The sequence below is a fragment of the Ciconia boyciana genome, chromosome 1, assembly GCF_034638445.1.
Source record: "Ciconia boyciana chromosome 1, ASM3463844v1, whole genome shotgun sequence".
In the NCBI taxonomy this organism is placed as follows: Eukaryota; Metazoa; Chordata; class Aves; order Ciconiiformes; family Ciconiidae; genus Ciconia; species Ciconia boyciana.
The window spans coordinates 80,636,211-80,659,751 of record NC_132934.1 but is presented as its reverse complement, the minus strand read 5'-3'; the positions used below and the strand labels follow the sequence as shown (position 1 = coordinate 80,659,751).

Sequence of the window (23,541 nt, the reverse complement as noted above, 5' to 3'; positions counted from 1 at the left end):
CGTTAATGCTGTGTTTGCACTCCATGTATCTGCCATTTGGATGCGAGGTAGATGGGAATCTGTCTACTGCAGCTGCTCCAGCCTGGTTTTATTTTTTTTTTTAGTCATAGCTGGTAAACTTGCTTCCAAGACCCCAAGAGCAGTTCAAATCCTGCAGCTCCCACAACAGGTCCCAAGCCCCTGCAGTTCTGGCAGCTGCAGTCACCCACACCACTTGCTGCTGCACCAGGCAGAGCTGGCAGGAGGCAGGGGACAGCACCAGCCAGGAAGGGCCTCTGTGGGATCAGCCTGCTCCAAGTTCAAAGGCTATTTTCATTCCAACTAGCATCAGCCTTGAGAGAACTTATTCTCTGTGGTTGTGGTGGAGAAGAAGTTGTCTTAAGTTGTCCTTTACGTGTGAACTGGAAGAGTTTCCAACAGCCACCAAATATTTTTTTCCCCTTTGACTTAGCTTCTGCAGGTGAAAGTGATTGCATTTCTGGTAAAGTTGAACATTTCCTATACAAAATTTCCCCTAGAAAATTTCCCTATGGGACAACACATGTGATTTCAGGACTCCTTGCTTTTTCCTGCCTTACCCAGTGCTGAGGATAAACTTTGTTTGCTAGTATACACAGTGAGCATATGGGCTTATACTGGTGGATTGTCTCTCGTTCTCTGTATTTTGTAGTGTGCACCCTGGCCGTGACAAAAACCTATGGCTCATCAGAGCACTTTATATAGAAGGTTCCTATCGTCTTTTTTTTTTCCTCACCATCTTGTAACAGTAGCTGCAGCAGGCAAAAGAAAATAATGCAGTTATGCAGTTATCACAGCCAGAGCGGTAAAGGATATGAATTGCTCTCTGCACAAACTTGGGTTTCTTTCTACCTCTGAACACCCTATGAAACACAAGAAACCAGCCAGAGCCTTTCTTTACATTGATACTTCTGATCACACTTCATCTGTCATTCATATTCACCTCTTCACCACACCATCTTCACCCCAGCTCCTCAGACATGGCTGCAACTTGGTTGCCCTTGAGCAGGGTGACAGAGCAGAGTAACTCCTTGGCCCCTTGGTTTCAAGGGACCTTTTGTTTCAGATCTGTGACCACTGGAAGTCCCTTGGTGTCTCCCAATCTCACACCTCCTGAGCTCCAAGAACTTCAGAGTCATGGCAGAGACAGGTGACAGGTTATCTGCTCATCTTTCTGATACACACTTCCACGTCTTTTCTTTTGAGGCAGAAAGAGTCAAGTACGTGGTGTGCTGGGACTTGTAACGTATTGACTATGATTTAATAAAAAAATGTGGCTGGGAAAAGCTTAGGGAGAGATGTACGCCCTGTTGTTCCTCATCAGATACTGGCTTTGAAAAATCTCTCCTCTTTGTATAATGCCTATCTAGACCCTTAACAAAGCTGTTCCTTCTACGACCTGTGACTCAATATTAAGTCTTTTGTGAGATTGGACTATCTCTGTTTAAACATAGGGGATACTATTAGTTGCCAAGTGCCATTTTTTCCTGGATAGATTAACCTGCTTGTTAAGTATGTGGTAAGATCAAATGTTGTGTTGGTTTAATAGCTGATAAAAGCTCTATCATGGGAATGTACCTTGTGTTTTGGTTGAAATGGATTAGATTAGCCCACTGATTTTTTCCATTTCTAGTATGCATGTTCCCATAAAAGAAGCTTTCTGTTTTAATGAACTGGTGTGAACGTGCTTTCTTCCAGACACCATGTGATTCCTGCACAGTTTCTCTACACATGTTCTCCCTTTGCAAGCATCATTTCTGCTGCTAGATCTTCCTTCCATTAAAAGGACCACTGATGATGGATTGCTGGACGCCTGGACACCACGGACTTTCCTGTCATGGTGGCCCAAGCAATGTGAAATGAAAAAGGCCAGTAGTTTCTCTTGTATTGGGCATCAAGGACTGCTGAGCTCCCTGTGACCAAACTAGGCATAGCTCTTTGCCTCATGCAAAGCACCCTCAGTGCAGCAAACCAAATCGGGAGTGTAAAAAATGGGGCACCTTGCAACCAGAACAAACCCAAAACCCAAGAAAGCAACACAGCTGTAGGGTTTCTTTTTTTCTTGTCTTTTAAATCATGTTAAAAATGGGCAAGCTGAGACAAGCTCCCTTGATGGCAGAGCTGTGGGGTGGGGGAGGGTACTGGAAGGCATAAAAACCCCAAATCTCAAAACAAAGCCAAAATCAATTACAAGATATAAGTATAGCTATTTGGTCTCTAGTTCTCTACCATCAGTTTTCAGATTGGTGAATCACCTACCTCTCCAGCAGCACAAAATGATCCTGGAGAGGTTTCTGAGTAATACAAACGATGTGATGGGTCCCTTTGCTTTCCCCCGGGATGTAAGGAACAGTCTTTCACCTTTCACCCCAAAATTGCTAGAAGGTATAAGAAACACCCCTCCCTTTTGTAATTACAGATGCTTCAGCCTTTGCTTTTTTATAGAAAGCTTTGAGCTGAAATTCTGCATTGTGGATATATTGTGGGGGTTACATATATATACATATATATATGAAATGTTTCTATATATACATATATATATATATATATGCATTTGTCCCCACCCTCCTTCCCCCCCACTCCATTCTATCACTTCTTTGCTAGAGGGAGGGAAAATGTCAACATCAGCCTATTGCAGAGGTTTGTCACATTTATTTTTCTCCTCCCCGGAGCACTTAGGTGATTGGTTTTGGTCCATGTTCCAGCAGTTAATAGCCACTCGCAGGACTTGTTGTGAGCCCAAGCTATTCTGGGATGATATCCCAGCCTACACGTGAAGGATGACTCCTCTTCATTTGACAGGTATGTGTGGTAGCTTCAACACATTTCCCATATTCTTTTGGTAGCTTCAACACATTTCCCAGTGGCAGCACATGTAAATTGATCCAAGCAAACTGGAACCCTTGAGCAAATCCCTTCTGTGTTGCTATTGTTTTATGCGGTGTTATGTCATAAGACTTGCACAGAAAATAAGAGTGCTCTATTTCCATGGGAAAGCCTTCCAAAAAAAAAAAAAGCATAATCTGACGTCTTGTCCTATGTGAGATAAGGAAAGTCAAACTGCATGTTTATTAGGGAAAAAAAAACAACAAAAAACCCCCCAAAACTGAAACAAACCAAAAAAGAAAGAACGAACTCAAGGGAGACTTTGTAGGAACAGTGAAGTAGTGCATAAGTCCAGGCTTTCTCCCCTTTACTTTTCTGCCAGCACCACTTCTGCCTGTTAGTTTGTTTTGTTAAGGTGCTTCAGGTCCTGTGTGGTCTTCAAGCGACCCCGAGTACTGCTTCTGTGTTGTTGCTTCCCCTCCCAAACTGTGCCAGCCATCCGGGCAGATGTTTCTCCCACAGAGACCCACATGGACCCACAGAGGCGGTGCACCAGTTCCCTTCAGCACTCATCTTCTTGGTATATTTGTTCATCCAGTTCCTGGGATTCAAGGTGCTCGAGGCGGTCTGTTCGGCCACTCATAATCTCATCTGGGGTCTTCATGAACCTGCAAAACAGAGAAACAAGCGGATTTCCCAGTGGTCTCAGCTTTTACCTTCATCAAGACGCCAAGGCCCCTGAGCTCTACAGCTTCCAAAATCATCTTTGCTGTATCTTCCCAATGACTTAGTATTTCCCAGCTTCTCCTCAGCCTACTGGTGTCTTCCCTCCACCATACCTGGAAAGGAAACCAAAAAAATCACAGGCATTTACCCCCGCTCCTTGAAAGTCCAAATTTGAACGAAACCCCATAGTCTTTTCCAAAGAATGATATTTACTTCTTCTCCCTCATATTGTTTGCTTTTGTCATGTAAGATGATAGTATGCCACAGGTACACTCATTTATGGTGTCTGGTGACAGAAGCATTAAAGCCCTTTATGGCCAGCACATTTCAAAGCAAAAGCACTTGCAAGGCGTGGAGAGGCAGAGGGCTACTGGTTTGTGCAGGCTTGCGTGTAGGTGAGTGAAGAGGAATATGAAACACCAAAGGAACAGTGGTAGAAAAAGCCAAGGACCAAGTCAGAAAAAGTTCTGGGAAATGGAAAAAGCCCTGAAAGAAAAAGCTTTTGGGCTAAGGAACTGTGAGCAAAGACAGTGTCTTCCTGTGTGATTGTAGCAAGCGTAATTGCAATGAAGCAGTAACCTCTGTAAATGAATGCCATGGCTCCCAGCACTAATGTCTTGATGCAGTAAGTCTGCAGGGGGCTAGAAACAGAAACTGTCTCTGGGGAGGCATGGCAGCAGTAGGAAATGGGAAAGGACATCCACCAGCCTGCAGATCAAGCCTGCAGCCTTGATCTTTGCCAGGATGCTTTTGTGTACTACTGCACAGAGATAGCATGGAAAAGCTCTGCTTTTTCTTTCTGAATTTAATGGCGTAGGAAGAGAGAGTGGCACAGGAAGGATGAAATCCTAGTTTAAAAACAAATCACTCCTAACTCATAAGTACTTCCGGAGAAATTAGGATGAAAGATGTTTATGCTGGAAGTGTTACAAAATTTCACAGTCTTTCATTAACGATGTACTGGCTAACATTCAGCAGTACAAAATGTGTTAATCAGAGGAGCTGATTTTATTTCAGGTTGATGATATGCTCAGTATACTTGCCCCAGTGAAAACAAAATCAACTGACAGGAGCCTCGTTACTATCACTGACCCAGAAAAATCACTGCTGAAGCTCATGGGCAAGACTTGCCTCCTCTTCTGCCTCTGAGGTTATAAAGCTGAGGGCTTTGCGTCTGAAAAATCTGGAGTCTCTCAGCAAATGCATAGCACAGCCTGGAACTAACCTTTTGCCACCCCTTCTAATTTTGGAAATCATGTGCACTTATGCATTTAGGAAAAAAAAAAAAGGGCTGTGACTCACTGCTGTGTCACTCCCATTTGTATGCTGGAAGAATGCTGCTGATCTAAATGGTGTTACGGTGGTGAAGAACTAGCATACAGAAGTGGTGAATCAGTCCCTGGCTACACAGTGAAAACGCACCGAAGCCTACGGGCCAGACTGTGCCCTGATTTAAACCCTGTGCTTGTCTTGTTGATCTGGCGTGAGGATGAAATCAAAACAGAGAGTGATCCCACTGCCCTCCCTACCTTCTGTCTGCTCTGTTTCCTAAACCATGTGGGAAATGGGCTGATGTGAACTGTAGTGCAGTACTTCAGATATTCTTTCTGGTCTGTGTTTTAAGTCATGTCAAGAAACTCAAAGCATGGGTATTTGTAATAGCATTTGATTAAATTTAAAAAAAACAACCCAGAACTACAAGCTAATGAAGAAACAGTATCTGTGACCTCTTTTGCTGCAGAAGACACTCAGGCAACCTATTAGAAATCCCTTCTCTGACTCCATTTTACTTAAAGCTCTGTACAGATATCTGCAGATGACAACTCCCTGCATGTTACTTATAAAGTCACATTTCCTATTATTTCTGTGCTTGCGAGAAATAGCCAAGAAAGGCACATTAATGGCTTGATTTTTTGCAGCTGTTCTTCTTTTTCTCTTCAGATATAAATAGGTCTAAGAAAACAACATCAATAAGTTTTTATTGGGAATTGTGCAAAAAATGCTTTGTTGGTTTTTTTTCCAGTTTCCGAAGGAAATGAGGTTTATATGCTCATGTTTTATGCTCCCTGGTGACCTCTGAATCTGTTGGTCAATTTTGGGCAAGTCTGGCAGAGGAACTGAGGTCTCCAAGGGTATTTACGTTTCTACAGTTTTGAGAAAATACGCAGCCTGGTTGAGAAGAGACAGACACCTGTTTTGTTTGTGCCCCCACCAAAGGAGAGGCTCCAAAATAAGCACATACACTGTTCAGCATCACAGAATTCCCCTGGGGCAGCGCAGTCTTCACACAAGGCCACAGCAATCCAGGCTGCCTTCCTTGGTACTGCTGCTGATGGAGCAACCTTGTTTTAACTTTCCACAAAAGAAATTAAAATCACGCAGTTGATTTTGCCTGTGATTCCTTCTTCCCTTCACTCTCCTTCCCCCATCTAGTCTTTCTAAGAGCTGACATAAACAAGACATTCCACAGAAACCTTTTCAGCTGTAGATAGTTTGAGTGCTAATGCAGTTCTGTTAGCTATTTAAGAAAACAAACTCCAAGACTGCCTTCCTATTGATATCATTTCCAAGCACATTACTAGATCCAGACCGCTGACATCAAAGCAGTCTTTGGTCTGAGTTCAGTGCTCTGTGGGTCAGACGTACGCACTAGGATTCACTGGTCTTGTCTGAAAAGAACTGGAGTGCTCTCGCTCTCTGCCAGCCGCACTCAAGTTTGTACATGTAACTCCCTGCTTTACGCTTTTTCAGGCACTATTTCCTAAATTCTTGGTTTTAGCATCCAATTTGATGTGTCAGGTTTTATGAACAGCTCTTGCAGGTCCCTCCTTCCTTGAAGGCAGCACTGCTGAAGACATGGTCATCAGCACTTCTCTTCCGTGATGCACTTGAGAAAAATGCACTGCTCCCTGCTTAGCTTTCACTGGCGGATGTGTCTGAGAAGTGAATTTCGAGTGGGTTTTCCAGCAGTTTGGCTGAGATCATAAATCGTTTAGCTAAGGTCTTAAACAATGGCGCAGCCTGCTTGAAGCCAGTGAGAAGACTTCTATTGACTCCACTGATCACTGAAACAGGCCTGTATTTTCGTGAACTGGTGCAGTTGCCTTGAAAGCTGGGAAGCACTGGTCTAGACAGCTTTTACAAATATATGCCCATTGTCATCTGTGTTATAGCTGTGGCAATGAAGTATCCCACACACAATTCCATCCTCCATCTTCAAAAATTGTCTGTAGAAAGGAATGGCAAGGAAAAGAAAAAATTACCTGAACAAAAGCCTTTGTCCTGGCTCCTTCCGGATAATATTTAGTTTGTAGTAGTGGCGTAGGGCTCTGGACATTTTCTCATAAGTCATATTTGTTCTGTTCTGTTTTTTTCAAAAGTAAAAGGAAAAACATGGTGAGTTGATTCATTAAAACCTTCCTAAGAACCAAAAGGAGTTGCAGAACTATCACAGTTAGCTAAAGTAACCAAGTCAGTTCAAGAAATTACATGTTCCACTCTTCTGCTGTTTGCAGGCCCAGCCTGCCCCTCCAGCCCTCATCACCAAATTTTTATGGGTCTCTTTTCATACAGGGCAATTTAAGCAAGAAAGTCTAACAAAAATTCCAAGTGAGGTTTTTCTACAGTTTCTTGGATCACAGGTAACAAAAGGCTTCATCAACCACAAGAGAAGACATTAGATGGAGGGACATGCTCATGCCAAGTGGGATGTGGCAGGCCTGTTCTTAATGAAACCACCTTTTGTAAAAGCATAAGAACAGTGGCTAATAGACTGAATCTGTCAGCAATCCCTGCTAAGAGCGCTGTTCCTCTGGGATTCCCCTCCATTAACTAGTTAATGCTTACAGAGCACTGTGGAGATTGAGAGCCTGTTTCTCCTCTTGTTATACACATGTAAATCAAGAAGCCCATTGGGTTGTACATCTGCTTCTATGACAGAGCCTCCCCTTCGTTTTGGGAGGTGCTGACCCCAAAGGCCATAGCCAGAGCACTGCGGGGTGACTGAGTTATGGCCCTGCTGAAGCTGAGTGTCACAAGGCAGAAGTGATGGACACTGGCAGAGCTGTATGTGGGCAGCCCCCATAGTACTGACTTGGGATAGCAGGATCAATCCCTTAGGCTATGTCTACATGAAGAGCATTTTTCTGGTACAAGAAGCACTGGTTACTATGCTGGCAAAGAAACCCCCAGTGGAGAGACAAATATACTGGCAAAGCCATGTTTGCACGAGTATAAAGCAGGCGCCTTGCCATGGGCAAAACATGCCAAACTAGTAGAAGCATGCTTTTGCTCTGTAAGCCTCCATGTTAGGAGTTTGGCTTGGCACAGCTTTGTCCGTCCAAGATCAGGCAGAAGTCTGTAGTGTTGACCTGGCTTTAGTAAATGAGACTGATCCGCCCGTCTAAAATGTCCCCTAAAAGCAGACCTTCTCTGCTTGCCCTGACCACAACAGCTCTGCTAAGGGAGGCCACATAAAGAACTCTGTGGCAATTAAACACTAACAATGACAATGTTTTCCCTGCAAAATCTAGACTCCGCGCATTGGGAAGCCTCCTGAAATACCATGTGTGCTTTTTCCATTTCTTACATGCTAAAAGGCTACTGTGTTTCCCAAGTGGCTAGTGGTTTGAAGTAGCTTCAGTTTTAGACACTCAGCATGAGACATGATGGCAAGGCCCGATTATTAGCATGGAGGTTGCGTAAGGGCAGAACTCTCCATTCCCAGTGTTGCAGCCCAGACCTCTAAGACAGAGAGTCCAAGACACTAAGCAATGAGTCACATGAGAAAATCTTGACCTTATCAAGATTATAAGCTATGTATACTCATATACAGAATCACAGAATAGTTGAGATTGGAAGGCACCTCTGGAGATCACCAGTCCCTCTGCTCAAAGCAGGGTCAAACATAGACAGTTGCTCAGGACTGTGTCCAGCTGGGTTTTGAACATCTCCAAGAATGGAGACTTCACTGTTTCCTCTGGGCAACCTGCTCCAGTGTCTGACCACCTTCCTAGTAAAACAGTCCCACACCTGGGGTCTCATGAAACATAACAAGGGGAAATGTGAAGTCTCACACCTCCCAGGTCATTCCTGCCCAGGTGGGGGACTTTACATTGCCCCTTGTTAAGTTTCATGAAATTCCCATTAGCTCATTTCTCCACCATGTCCAGGTCCCTCTGGATGGCAGCACAACCCTCTGGTCTATCAGCCACTCCTCTCAGTTTTGTATTGTCTGAGAACTTGCTGAGGGTGCGCTCTGTCCCATGTCCAGGTCATTAATGAAGATGTTAAACAGTATTGGCTCCAGAATCAATCCCCAGGGTAACATCACCACTGACTGGATTTTGTGCCGTTGATCACAACCTTTTCAGCCCAGCAGTTCAGCCAGTTTTTAATGTACCTCACTGTATTCTTGTCTAGGCCATACTTCATTAGTTTGTCTATGAGGATATTATGGGAGACAGTCTCAAAAGCCTTTCTGAAGTCAAGATAAGCTACAGCACTGTTCTCCCTGCATCCAGCTGAGCTAATAATTTCATCACAGATGGCTATCAGGGTGGTCAAGCATGATTTCCCTTTTGTAAATCCACGCTGACTACTTATATACTCATATGAATATACTCATATGCATATACTCATATAGATATATCTGTACATACTCAGCCCCAAACTGCAAAAATCAGTAACTGCCTGCCAGAGAACAAACCAGAATTACCCTCTTAAAAGGAAACACATAATCCTGCAGCATTTGGTGTCTGTCACAGGACAGTGTGTGAAATCTGAATGTTGGTGCAGACAGGAACGCAGACAGAAAGCTCCTGCCGAGATGTAGTATACAGCTCCTTGTAGACCACATCTAACCAGAACATCCTTAGCATCAGGTTTCAGGAAGAAATGAGATGCCTTGAGAGAGAAGGACCGTTAATTCTTGCACTCCTTGCAATTTTATAATTAAATACATTTATAACTAAATGCCTTTAAACCAAACCAACAGCTTCTCTATATGAAGGACAGGTTTTAGTGCTTGAGGCTGGATGCTTTATATTTCTAATGTGTGTAGAATGAAATATTACAACTTTCCAGCAGTAGTTTATATGCACATGCTTTCTTCCTTTTTTCCCTGTTTGTAAGTGAATCCTGTGATGTTACAAGAGGTGAAGTGCCGTAGGAGAAAAACTGCATTGCTTCCTTACCTTGTGGTTTCCCCACAGCCGGGCCAGCCCGTTGGGATCCACTATCCGAAATATTTTGGATTCCTTATCTTCCCATCGGATGAAATTTTCGTACCGGCTGTCAGAAAGCAGCTGATAAACATAATCCCAAAGCAACCTACAGTCTGTGAAGAGAGGAGCAAGAAAACATTGACTTTTTTTCCTTGGGATTAATTCTGGAAACTTTTGGGTGGATGTGTAGTGAAAGGACAGTTGGGATCAGGGCTGAAACAGCTGCTGCAATCTGAAATACAAATGGCTTGGTTGGTATCAACTGATGTTTGCAAAATGTACTGAAATATACAGCCTCTTCTCATGCGTCCTAGTCCTTCTGACACTGACCGAGCATCTTTATCACATTAATAGCTGTGTCAGATGACCTGCTGATCTTAGTTGTGTGTTTATTGTTGTAGTGATGCACATAAAACTACCACTGTTGGCCCTGATACTGTTGCTGGCTGTTTCAGTGGGGAAATCAAGAATCCTGCAACCTGCTCTCTCTGCTTGATGCTGCCCCTTTCTGTGCTAACGTGAAGGGTCTAAAGCATGGGCAATGGTACAGCTTTCCTTTGTACGCTCCATGTGATATAAAACTGACACCTTCTACCATTTTTGAATTTGCTTTTTGTTTTATTTTTTAAGGTTCTTGAAAAAAACCCCAAGTATTATAATTACTTGAGTGCTATTGAGAGGTTAAATACTTTCTATTTGGATAATTGAATTCAAATTTCCTCTTGGCAAACACTCCTCAGGTCGCTAATTAAAGGTCTAACAGATACTTAGGTTTTAGTTTAGTGTTTTTCAGTTTCATGGCAGTCTCTTGAGACTGGGGAAGCCAAGAGCTGAGCTGCTCCTACTTCCTGCTTGCAACGTGTGTGTGCGCAGCACAGCATAATAACTGGCAACTACGAAATATGGAAAGCGAATTGCACAGAGCTGGGGGTTCTGCTGCTGTCAGAAACAGCAGTGTTTTTATAGCTCAACTGTCCAGATCCCTCAGATGTCTGTATAGTTGCATTTTCCTTTGAAAGCAAAAGCAACCTCTGAGATGGCTTATTACAGTGGTTAAAGGGCAGGGAACCAAAGGCATCTAGCTTCTAGGTGCCAAAATGGATTCTTGTCAGCCTGTCTTTCTATTCCTGTCTGTCTGGGGTTGGTACATGTTACAATGGGGATGATGACATGTGTCATCAGTGTAAGAATATAAAATGCTTTTTGAAAAGGGATATGAATAACACATTTAATGAGCACACCTGAAATGGTTAGAGGTATTAACATTATTGATGGTATTTCCCATTTTTGAACTGTAGAGAGTATCTCTGAAACCTGTACTGCCTCTAAAACCAGAGCTTAGTTTGCCAGTACCCTTACTATAGACTCTCCCTACCAGTCCTATGGAGAACAAAGCAGTGCGTTTTGAAGAGATGACATCTGGCAAAAATTGCAGGTTTCCATTCTAGCTGACACCTACCCCGATGGTCACCTCATCCATGACATCTACAAGAGGAGGAATGTGAAAGGAAAGAGGCAGTCAGATTTTTTTTGCTTGGAAAAACCTTATTTTCATTAACATTTTTCACAGAAAAATGTCCATTCCTGTTTGAAATGTTTCTGGGTTTTAATTTAAAAAATGAAACCAATTTCCATTTTTTTTCATTCATGGATGAGAATGTTGTTCAGTGATAGCTTCCTCCCTGTCACCCAGGATAAGGTACCTGCAGCTGGGACCAGGACAGAAAATAATTCTCCTCCGCATGCATTTGCCAATGACCAGCCTAGACGAGTCCCTTCTTGGCACGTGGATGCAGAGAAGCCTTCCTTTCCCTGTCCCCCCACCCCAAGTCGCATACGTAGCCCAGCCGCTGCAGATACCAAGCAGGTAGCTGGCTGCAGTTAAACGCTGCAATGCCAAACACTACTGCAGCTAATCCCTTGTGCAGCTCTGGGGACAAGTGACTTCCCCTAGACTATGTGGGAGGTCTGGAGAAGAGCGTGAAAGTCTCAGACTCAAATTCACAAAACCCAGTTCTTCCATCACCTTTCCATCAATAATTTTTCACACACACACACACACACACATGCACTTAGTCTCTTAGACATGCACATCTTAGAAAAAACATTTTCTAGACTTCATTTATAAGGAACAAGGGAAGGGAGATTATATTACTCTACTGGTTTGTGCCTTTTAATAATGTGGGAGGTGCTCAGGTAATAGCGTAGTAAGGGCCACCTAAGTGGTTCCTTGACATACATGCAATTCATTCTTGAACTCTTTCAATGAAAGACTGTATAGAAAATGATTTTTTAGTGCAAGAATCTTAATTAAAAAAAAAAAAAACAGCAAAAACTTTAACCAACTTTTTTTTATTTTCGTTTTCCTTTGATTCCTCTAGCTCTGACTCCCCAGGGTATATTTTACCAGTTGATCAGAGTTGGCAATACTACTGCGTTCCAAAACCCACCATTTTTTTAATCATCCTGAGTAATCTGTGATAACTTTAACAACAAAACCTCCATAGTCTATGTCAACAATTCATGCTGAATTCACTGTTTTAGATCAGCTTTTCCAAAAGATCTCCATGCTTTCTTTCTGCCCAGTCCTTCATTAAAATCCCTGTAAAGGTGATATGATTCCCTAGGTCAGTGGTGAATCATTCACCACGACCATCAGTGGGCAGTACTGGGCTAAACACCTGTGGTGGGCTCAGGCTGGCCCCACCTCATCTGCAAGACAAGCCTGTCTTGGTGGTACCAGTTTCAAATCAGAAAACATTAACTTAGCTGATATTCATCAAGGAAAAAAGAGACACTTTTTGGCCAAGGCAGGAATTTATTAGAAACCTGAGGGAAGAGAGGAAGGACGTGTGGGTCTGTTGTTGAACCAGAGCTTTTGGACTGTGCTGGAAGTTTGCTGAGGTGGTTGGTTGGCATACGGTCCCATTGGGAGAGCGCTACAGGAATTCAGCATCCCAATGTCAGTCATTTGGTTTTGCTTGTGCCACTACTGCTAGTCCTGAAAGGAGTGGCCCTCTTTGGGGTCAGCTGGAGGGATGGCGCTCCCGCAGACACAAGTCAATGTCAGGCTCTGTCATATTCTTCAACGTGCAGCCCAGGGCAGACACCCTCTGATTATAGTAACTTACAGCTAATATTTACAGTTCTGCAGAGATATGATTTACCCTAAACTTTACTTTCACCTCATTACTTGCAATACGCGATGTTATTTTTCATGAGTAACTATGCTCTAGAAAATTTCCAAGTGTATAAATGCAACTCTTACTGATTAGGGGAGTATATCCTCTATCCTAATATCCTCTCTACAGTGGCCCCTGGAAGAGTTTCAAGGAGCTGATGTCTCCTTGACAGCTGACTGGAATTGAACATGCAAAGTGCATCACACTGTGCCAGGGCTGCACATTCACCTCAGTGCGGCTAGCAAGTAAATTCTAGTTGAATCTAATGGCTTTGGTTATTTTCCATTGGCTACCATTACTTCCCACACACACATACACTGTGCCCCCCTCCTTCACAAAAACAAGAAAGCACAAAAAAATTCAGCCCAAGATATCTGGGTGGCAAATTATTGGACTAACAACAGAGCTTCAGGACTCTGAGAAGAGGTAGGATTCAAGTGCAGATTTGTTTTTTGTTGTTCACTTAATTTTTAGAATGGATTCAGGCTAAGCTTGAATATAAATATTCCACAAATGAGAAGAACTCAGATCTGCATCTTGAGATCTTCACAAGAAAAGTCCCAAGTGATCAAGGGCCCCATCCCATATTCTAAACTGACTGAGCTGTTCAGACTTGCAGAGGTATTTAGTAGGCTGGTGGAATTTGCAAAAAAACCCAACCACCCAAGTATCTTAGGCCTCTAAATCTCTGTTTGTTTCAACAAGAAAACTGAAAATTCTTGAAAATTCTGCTTGGCTCCTACAACCACTTAAAAACTCATCTTCAAAAGCTACACTTGTCTATCAGCAAATTTAGATATATGACTGAGTTGCAATAATTTAATGAGCTGGCATGCAATCAATGCAACTGTGGCAACTACGTCTCAGGCCATTGCAAATAAGAAATAAAAAGGATTAGCTTTAAACACCAGTAGAAAAGATTTAGGCTCACTGCCTTTCTTCTCACTGCTGCTGAGAGCTATGTGTGTGCACACTGTTAGTTATCATGGACCAGCTGATGCTTGGCAGCACAATTTAGTTCAATGTATGAGCTCTGTTTGCAGAGTACCTAAATCAGTTTGCCTTCTCTCAAGTTCCATATAGGAGACCTTTAGATATTTGAGCATAAGCACTCAGGTTTTTTTGTTTGTTTGTTTTTAACCATGAATGATTTACACACGGGGTATCTTTCTCCACAGATTGCACAGTGAAAACATACAAGGTTCTGGAGGGTTCTCCCTGACTGACAGAGGCATAGCAACTAAATAATCTACCATTATTAGGCCAGTAGAGACCATCTTTAATAGGACAATAGTGACTACAGGTCAAAGACTACCTGATAACTCCTGGCGAGTATAATGAATTTGGAGTATAGTAGAGCCCATCTGGAGTAAACTGCAGCCTATGAAACTTCTGAAAACCCAAGAAGATGCAATGCTGGAAAATGCTATTAAAAGGAGCTTCTCCACTGGGAAAAGAGACACCTCCACAGAAGGCTGGTGAAGACAATACAGAAAGTAGCATCCCCCAGGAAGGTCAAAGCTGTTACATGTATTTTCAGGAAGGATGGAGAAACTGGGAGAGGGACTTGTATGTGGATGATTGTTTTCTAAGTGTAAATCAGTTGTTTGAGGAAAGTCTGGATGGTGTGAATGACTCCATGAAGACTAAATCACTTCCTTGGCAGTCAGAAGGCCTCAAAAAGGAGCAGTCACATGGGGGGACTCTCCACAGGGTGTGTGTTGGCTAGTGAGCAATGGCAAGAAAGCACACAGATGCTGCTGAGGCCCAGCAAGTTTAAAAGTGTGGGAGATTCAATAGAGAAGTCGAGTCAAGGCTGGTACCTAAATTGTTTGGACGTGCTGCAATTTCCTGCCTTTTGGCTAAAATAAACTTACTTAGAAAGTAACTATATCTCTGTAGCACAAGGAAACATCATTTCCCCCTAACACACATATGTACTTCTTTTTTTCTAAAGTGAACTCAGATGGTTGAACTTTGTACAATGTGAAGGTAAAGGGATTTAGTTGTGGAGAGAGCTGGGACTGAGAGGCTTTAAGGCGATGTGGTATCAAACAACCTAGCCAAAGTGGGAAGGTGGTGAACAGGTCCAGCAATCTGGTAGGGCTCCTGAAAGCAGGCATTTCCATGTCCCACTATTTTCTCAGCTGTACTGCTGGGCAAGACTGAACTACGTAATTACCTGGGAATTAGGGCAAACTGTACCTTCAAATGGAGAGGCATGGCTACAACTTTCTTCCTGCAGTTAATGCTTCTAGAGGGATTTTTATAGTTATGCACAAGGTAGTGATAAGGTGTAGAGTACTTAGCTGACTCTTAAAACGTCCCCCGTAAGCACTGCCCTACATGTGCATGAGGCAGCAGTTTCACACACCTGCTAATAAGAGCCATGCATTGTATAGTTCCAAGGCTGGCAGAGCTAGAGTAAAGCGGGGCTGCCTGCCCACTCAGTCTCCTGGCTGTTGCTTGACTAGTGTGATGGTGTGCTCCCCCCACCCCGCATAAGTGATAACCACCAGTGGGGGTCCTAATGGCTGCATCCAGCTTATACTGCACTTCGGGGACGGATGGGAACACAGCAGCCAAGGGCTGTTCAGAGCAGGGACCCTGACATCTTGCTGGTATGCAAATATGACTATAAGTCAGTCCTCTTACTCCTTAAATAGTGGACAGCCCAGGGCCTGTTGAGCTCTCCTGCATGGCAGTGGGCTGCACACCAGGATCTCCCCTTGAGTAGGGACGCCTCTCAAGGTTACTCCTTGAGGTTAAGAGATTCCTTGCTGCAACAGATCCTCAGTAAGTGACTAATAGCATGCTAAACTTTGAAATCTTAGCTAAGTGATATAAAGGATTGATTGCGCATATATAATGCTTTGGACTCGATGATCCTAAAGGTCTTTTTCAACCTAAATTATTCAATGATTCTATAAACCATTGACCAAGCCTGGGACTAGGACTGGATCCAGCCACACCTAGACTCGTCTCTGAGAAGGCGTTTAGAAAGCAAGTGGGTCCTTTCTGAACCTCATGACTCAACGGGAGGGTCTTCCTGACAGTTTTGTCTGACCATGTCCTCTATGCAGTAAATAATCAAATGTACCTTGCCATCAAATCTTGTTAAACCACTGTCGCATTTACCATTGAACCTTGTTAACTCACTGGTTTATATCAATAAAGTATATTGTTGCTTCTCTCTTACGACTGAAGTGCACTCTCACTCCATCTGCAACAAATTGGCGTAGTCGGCAAGAAGGCAAGTAGTACCACAGATTATTTACGGAGGCATGGAGTGAATCCGAGTCCCAACTTCTCAGAAGAATAGGCTCATGACAATTGGCATAATTGGGAAGCCGCTGAAGAGCTGCAAATGAGGAATACATTAACCCTAGCCACTCCCAGAGCTGGGACTCAAGGTCAGCCTACTGGCATTATCTTGAGTCTGACTGAAGCATTCCAGAAACAGTGAACAGATAACAGTGAAAGAAAGGAGAATATTTCAACTCCTCCAGGGCCAGTCCCCAGAAAGGGAGACGACCCCTTCTTCCTCCTTAGGGAAGAACTGCAGGGCATGAAGTCAAAAAATGAGTAGTGTCCGGAAGGCAATTGGGCCTGCCTGTCCAGAAAGTGGAGGTTTATCAGTGGGTAAGTGATGATGGCCCATACATTTTAATTCCAGTTGGTCCTCAAGGACAACTGGTGAAGTTTTTAATAGATATGGGAGTACAAATTCAATGCTAACACAACAAGATGCCAAGAAGCTGGGCATGCGATCTGGACGGCAAGGAGTTAAGACTACCATTGTGAAGGGAGTGAGTGTTGTGTGCCAAACTGCCAAGGTCCATTTATGGCTCCCAGGTGAGAAGCGCATGTCGACTACTCGCTTTGCAATTAAAGATCATAATGAAAATATTTTAGGTTTCGATGTTTTAAACGGACGAACCTGGCACCTGCCAAATGGCAGCGTGTGGTCCTTTGGCTCAAACATCAATCCCAACCCCAGGAGAAATCGTGAGGCTCCAGTGCGTGCACTTCGCGCAGCCCCTGCCCTCCCCTAGTAAAAAATTACTAACGTACCGCAATATCTGATTTCTGCTGCGGCACGAGATGGAATTTCTGAAGTCATGGCTGATTTGGAGAAATGACAAATTATGTCCAGAACCCACTGCCCATATAACTCACCTGCCCGGCCAGTTCAGAAACCAGACGGGAGGTGGCGTTTAACAATTGATTATTGGCGCTAATACAGCCCCGCTAACAGCTGCTGTGCCAAACATTGCAAACTTAACAGCTACTTTGCAAGCAGTGCGCAGCCATCAATGGTGGTGCTAGATGTAAAAGATATGTTCTTTATGGTTCCCTTGAAGGAGGAGGATAAAGAGAAGTTTGCTTTCACTTGGGAGGGAATACAACATACCTTTAACAGACTCCCTCAGGGGTATCAACATTCACCCACAATTGCTCATGCTGCACTTGCTGAACTTTTACAGTCTCGATCCCCCCCAAGATCGAGACTTTTACAGTCTCGATCCCCCAAGATCCCCCAACTGTACCATTACATAGATGATATTCTGATTGGAGGAACTTCCCCTGAGAAGGTGGGGGAAGCGGCAGCGGCAGTAGGGCAAGCACTAAATAAAGCAGAAGAGGTTCTATTAGCACCTCTATTCTATTGTTGTACAGCATTTTCAGGGACTACAATTGTGCTGTGCTTACAGTAATTTTCATTCTCTACTTAAAGAGGAGTTAGGAACAGAGATGAAGGATTTGCTGTCAATAGACTTTTTCCATCTGAAGTCCAAGTTAGGATACCTGAAATCTGCAGGAAGTGATTTAACCCTTACACCAGCATCAGTGGCTGTTGGAGCTCTTAGTTCCTCTGCTGTCAAAAGGCAGTGAAGGTGATAAAGTATGCTGGGAAGGCAAACTGCTTTTCTCCACAATGATGCTGGACTAGGATGTACAGCACAGAGCTCTGGAACCAGTATCTGCTTATTCTGCAAACTTGCCCACTTTGCTTTCCTCTTCTCAGCACTGCTTAGTGGAAGTGCTTTCCCCTTCTGATTCCAATGGCGAGGAATCAAAAGATTAATTCTTGAAGATGTGTGGTCCACATCCAGCAGTGGTTGGTTGAGATTGGTCAGGCCAAGATTATACTTTGTTTTATAATATTTAGCAAAAGTTTCATATTCAGGAGAAGGGAATTTACTGAGTGGAGTAAGATCAGTGCATATATCAGCTCCATAGACTCAATGAGGCTGATCAAAATTTTGATACCGTGGAATGATAACTGCATCCTGGTAATCTTCTAACTTGAAAATAAAAGGCATTTCTTTTGTGTATTGTGTACTGGGAATGTCTGTATGTGCCTCAGATGTCTCAATGTCTTCCATAAACTTAAAGTCTATGTCCAAAGTGCTGGAGTCATCAACAACATTAAGAGGTAGAACACAATAGCAAAAGATATGAAACTTTGCGCCTCTGAAAAATTGGACTATTGGTATAATTTTACCTTAGTACCACCTGTTTTTGCAGTCTGCCTCAGGGCTCACCATAGCGTGGAACTATAATTTAAATTCAAAATAGACATTACTGAGCCTAATACAACAACATCTGCCCTGATTGCAAAGGATAAGAAAACTCTATCCCCACAAATTTCTGAGGTTCGACCGCATGTGATCAAAAATACAGGCCAACAACGAGTGTTATTTAATCCATCATGGTCTCTTAAACGAGTAGAACTACTGATGTAAATTAATATCTCTACAATAAAATCGACCTGTTCACCATTCCTAAGTACGTCCTATGCAGGATGGTTAGCATGGTTACATGGGCGAACCCTCATCTCTCCAAGACGAACAAGGAGAGATGTGACCTGTATCATAGGGACAGGATTGTGAGTCCTAAATAGTATAGGTGCCGAAGTTCTCGTATAAACTGAGCACAACAAGTGATTTAAACAAATTAGAACACCCATTGCGGTCTTCTCTATTAGCACTGGGAACTAACCAACAGCTCTTATCTGATATACTGCCTCAGTGGGAAAGAATTAATGAAAGTGACCACCAATTGATTGTGGATGCACTTGACGCAGCCCAAAATAATGTTTCTCTATCTCAATTGTGGATGCAATCTATGGTAGCAGCAATTATAAGAGAAGGTGAAGAGGGTACCTTACCCACTGAAATTCAAAAGGTAATTTGGGATAATGCAACTAAATTTGAGAAAGAATTCCAATCCTGGTAGTATTTACTCAGTTTCACTTATGACCCCACCAACAACAAGGCCACAGCTTTTGTCTTAACTGTATGCAATGCCTCAGTATATACCATGTACCCAATCATTGCCTAGGATTAAAGCACAATGGAGCTATACTCTATCCATTAGAACACAGAGCGTGGGCCCAATGAAACGGAAACAAATGGCAAACTGTTGATGTTAATGCGTGTGTTATATGGGAACAACGAGGATTTATTTGTGAGAGTAACACCATCAAGACATTTGTCTTGACTTTGCCCAAGACATTTGTCTTCACACTGAACAAAATATTTGTAATTTTGAAATACATCCCGATGAAGCCCCTGAAACTGTACTTGTATATATTGGAAAAGGATGTGTTTGTATGAGAACACTTTGTGATTTTATATTCGTAGATAACATTACTGTAAGTACAAGCAATTGCTCAAATATTTGTGTTTTTAACTTTACTAAAGTTATGGGATGCGACTTCAATTATTCAGCTCCTGTTACATCTTACCAATTGTTACAATCTAGTTATACACTGAGTCAAGATTTATTGCCTACCCCCATTGGAATGAATCTTACATTGGTGAAGAAACTACTACAACACAATGACCTTTGTCAACTGGTAGAATGCGTCTGAAAAAACGGACACAAAACTCTAATCACTGTTCATCATGATTCAGAAGAGATACACCATGTCTTGGAAAGAGTGAAGGAGGATGGAGAACACCACTGGTGGGAAACTCTTCTTGGATGGTCAGCAACAGCAATGGGAGTGTTTAATCTTACGCTTCACCCAGTTGTGATTTTACTAAGTCTAACTTTAATATGTCTATTGCTTAGAATTATAGTGTTTATGAAGGTTCGGTACATCATAAAACAAATAACTCAACTTCAACTACCCAAACATAGAAATTAACGTATAACAAATAGCTTCCCTGTCTACTTACTGTGGATCTGTAAGCACACAAACTATCAATATACTATTTATGGCACAGAGGCAAGAGGTGACTGTACCACCACCACTCTGTGAAGGTAAGATGAACTGACTATAGTCACGGGGTGGAGTGTGGCGGTGTGCTCCCCCCACCCCGCATAAGTGATAACCACCAGTGGGGGTCCTAATGGCTGCATCCAGCTTATACTGCACTTCGGGGACGGATGGGAACACAGTAGCCAAGGGCTGTCCAGAGCAGGGACCCTGACATCTTGCTGGTATGCAAATATGACTATAAGTCAGTCCTCTTACTCCTTAAATAGTGGACAGCCCAGGGCCCGTTGAGCTCTCCTGCATGGCAGTGGGCTGCACATCAGGATCTCCCCTTGAGTAGGGACGCCTCTCAAGGTTACTCCTCGAGGTTGAGAGATTCCTTGCCGCAGCAGATCCTCAGTAAGTGACTAATAGCATGCTAAACTTTGAAATCTTAGCTAAGTGATATAAAGGATTGATTGCGCATATATAATCCTTTAGACATAAACTGCTGACGAAGTCTGGAACTAGGATTGGATCCAGCCACACCTAGACTCGTCTCTGAGAAGGAGTTTAGAAAGCAAGTGGGTCCTTTCTGAACCTCATGACTCAACGGGAGGGTCTTCCTGACAGTTCTGTCTGATCCTGTCCTCTATGCAGTAAATAATCAAGTGTACCTTGCCATCGAATCTTGTTAAACCACTGTCGCATTTACCATTGAACCTTGTTAACTCACTGGTTTATATCAATAAAGTATATTGTTGCTTCTCTCTTACGAGTGAAATGCACTCTCACTCCATCCGCAACAGCTGCCAGGGTTGACACTAGGCCCAAGAAAAACAGGCAGCTGCACAGCCCTGGAGAGGGTGGGGGAGATGAGACAGAGCACTTGAGGTTTGAGGAGTAGGAAGAAATCCCTCCCATAAAAGGCAATTCCTGGCTTTAAACCCCACTGATAGCAGCAAGCTTGCCTCCTCGCTCTAGTTTTAACTCCTCCTTTCACATGGCAGAAGTGCCCAAACCTCGGCCACTCTTCTTTGGCATGGTAAAGCTCAATTTCTCTTCTCTGGCTGAAAAGCTCCATTTACTGCCCACACTTACAGCACTGCTTCAGTAATGTTACAAAAAAGGGGAGACTGTAATATGGTCATTAAGAATCCCTTGTGACAGTCAAATAGATACTGTGTGAGTGGAAGCATGTATTAGAGATTCTTCATTTCAAATATCCTTTAAATCTATAGGCACAGTCTTCTGAATATACACCTAAAAAACACTGGCATATAAATACTCCCTAATGTCTATATGATGGCAATACATATGTCCCTTAGAACTGATCTATAAACTAAACACTATGGACCTTAGGTTCCTAGTATTTTGACACTTGGTCAGCCATTATGAATGACTTCTCTGGTATCATTTGGCCAAGGTAAGACACAAGACTGGTAGTCTTGATGTTGCAGTAGTGAGAGGTCTTACATCTGTGCTCCCTTAGACTAAATAATGCTGTTAACAGTATAGGCATACATATGCTAAAGACCTCTTTTGTCCAGAACATAACATTCCCCCACACTGCAGTATTTCCTAAAACACACACGGCATCTGAGACCCCTGTTGTTTAAGTGAGGCCCATGGCGCAGAAGCAGAGCTGGCCCTCTTCATGTACCAACTACCAAAATCCTCTCTTAACCACAGAAATGTTTTGCAAGACCCAGCCACATCTTGCACTGAAGATCATTATATAAAATGCATTCGGTCTGGCTGATGACTGACTTGGAAACTAACATGGCTTCACAGAGGAAAAGATCATGCCAAAGTAACGTCATACTCCCTCTGACATCAGCTGAGGCCTTACCCCTTGCTGAGTAGGTTAGCCTAAAATTTCTCCAGCGTGATATAATTTGACTTAAATGGTTCTGTGATTTCTACCAGCTGAAGAGTTCTCCCAAGCTTGGGCCCCTTTATTTTACAAGGTGATTTGTACTTCAGCTGCATTTGTTCACAGTGAAGCAAACAGCGGCTGTTCACAACTGAGACTAATGAACAGAACTTCTCTAGAAGCTCTCTGGTACTCTGGTTTCCATAAGCACACCTGAAGTGTGGTTAGGATAGCTAACGCGGTGATGCTCACAGTATCAAAATTATGAACTGGTAAAATTCAGCTGGCCATAGCTCCTGCGAGAAGAAGGTCCTGATCTCCCTTCCATTTTATCTTTCCTTCCTCCTGCTGCTTACCTTGTGCTGGCTCTGTTGTTAGATTTCTCCATGAGCTGACTTAAATCACTTAAACAGAAGAAAACAAACCCTGCAAAAAACACCAGCAGTCTTTCTGCTATTTGAGAGCTGAATCTGCCTGCAGGAAGACATAGTGAATGCCAAAGCCAGCACAAAGAAGGTGGCAAGACTATGCAGGTGAGGACAGGGAGGAAAGAGGGAGAGGCCCAGAAGGTGCCGTGGACCTTCAGCCTACTGTCTGTGATCATCCCCCTTGCCCGAGAAGGTCAGCAAGTCTCTGAGAAGACAACACTACTTTGGGGCATCTGGATTTGTTTAAACTGTAGCCAGAACCAAGAAATCACAAAGGTTAATAGCTGTTCACTTGTACAGAAAATAAAAAAGATTGGGAGAGAACTCCTACATCCTGACTTGGTTTAGGCCTGCCATAGAGATGAGCTCTAATTGCATTTTAACCAAATCCTATACTGTGCAACAGGCAGAGCTTTCTGGACAAGCCAAATGGCATTTTGGGCTATCTAACTGGTACATGAAGCTCATCAGGCTGGCTGACACTGTTATTTGTTTCAGGAGTATGGTGAGAACTACTCGGCTAACTTGCTCTCATCACACAAATGGAGAGGGAAAAAAAAGAAACCTGGTGCAAAGGAGAGGGAAGACGTATGGCTGGACTTTATCAAATCAGCTCCTGTATTCTTGCTGAAAGCCTTTTCCGTGGCAAAAAAAATATTAGGAAAGCAACAGACAACACACTGAGAAAAAAAGGAATACTACAGTAGTATTACTGCTGTGTTGAGACACAATCCAGCCTATCTAATTCCATGACATACTTATTTTAGCAGACAAAACTACAAGAAAAAAGTAACCAAGTCTCATGATTAAGGGGTTAAATGGCTCTGGGGGATCTGGGGGAGCATTGATCCGGAGATGGAGCAGTCCTGCTCATCCCTGTATGGTAATCTGTGTCCAGGTTACTGAGGGAAAAGAGTTTTCTTTCTGTGAATGTTGGCTGCTGTTGGAAGCGGGATGGTAAGCTGGAACAGTAAAGCCAATGTTTCTATGTGGAGAAACCTCTTGACAGACAACTGTTTGTTCAGCTCAGTAAATTCAAGCTGGGGCTGAG

At 43.1% G+C, this 23,541-nt stretch overlaps 1 protein-coding gene and 1 long non-coding RNA gene across 5 annotated transcripts in view; one reads left to right on the top strand and one right to left on the bottom strand.

Moving 5' to 3' along the window:
* LOC140658344 (uncharacterized) overlaps positions 1–1,837 on the top strand; it is a 32,219-nt gene extending 30,382 nt beyond the window's left edge. Inside the window, exon 4 of the long non-coding RNA XR_012044701.1 lies at positions 1,717–1,837. This is a non-coding gene — a long non-coding RNA (uncharacterized lncRNA). The remainder of the gene's footprint in view (positions 1–1,716) is intronic.
* Positions 1,838–3,057: 1,220 nt separating this feature from the next.
* Positions 3,058–23,541, bottom strand: part of ETV6 (ETS variant transcription factor 6) — a 144,555-nt gene continuing 124,071 nt past the window's right edge. For all 4 annotated transcript variants that reach the window (XM_072876585.1, XM_072876594.1, XM_072876604.1 and 1 more), the window contains 3 exons: positions 9,765–9,907; positions 6,834–6,934; positions 3,058–3,512 (listed from right to left, as the gene is read on the bottom strand). In XM_072876585.1, coding sequence (XP_072732686.1) covers positions 3,407–3,512; positions 6,834–6,934; positions 9,765–9,907 — 350 coding nt within the window. In that variant the 3' untranslated portion in view covers positions 3,058–3,406. The remainder of the gene's footprint in view (positions 3,513–6,833; positions 6,935–9,764; positions 9,908–23,541) is intronic.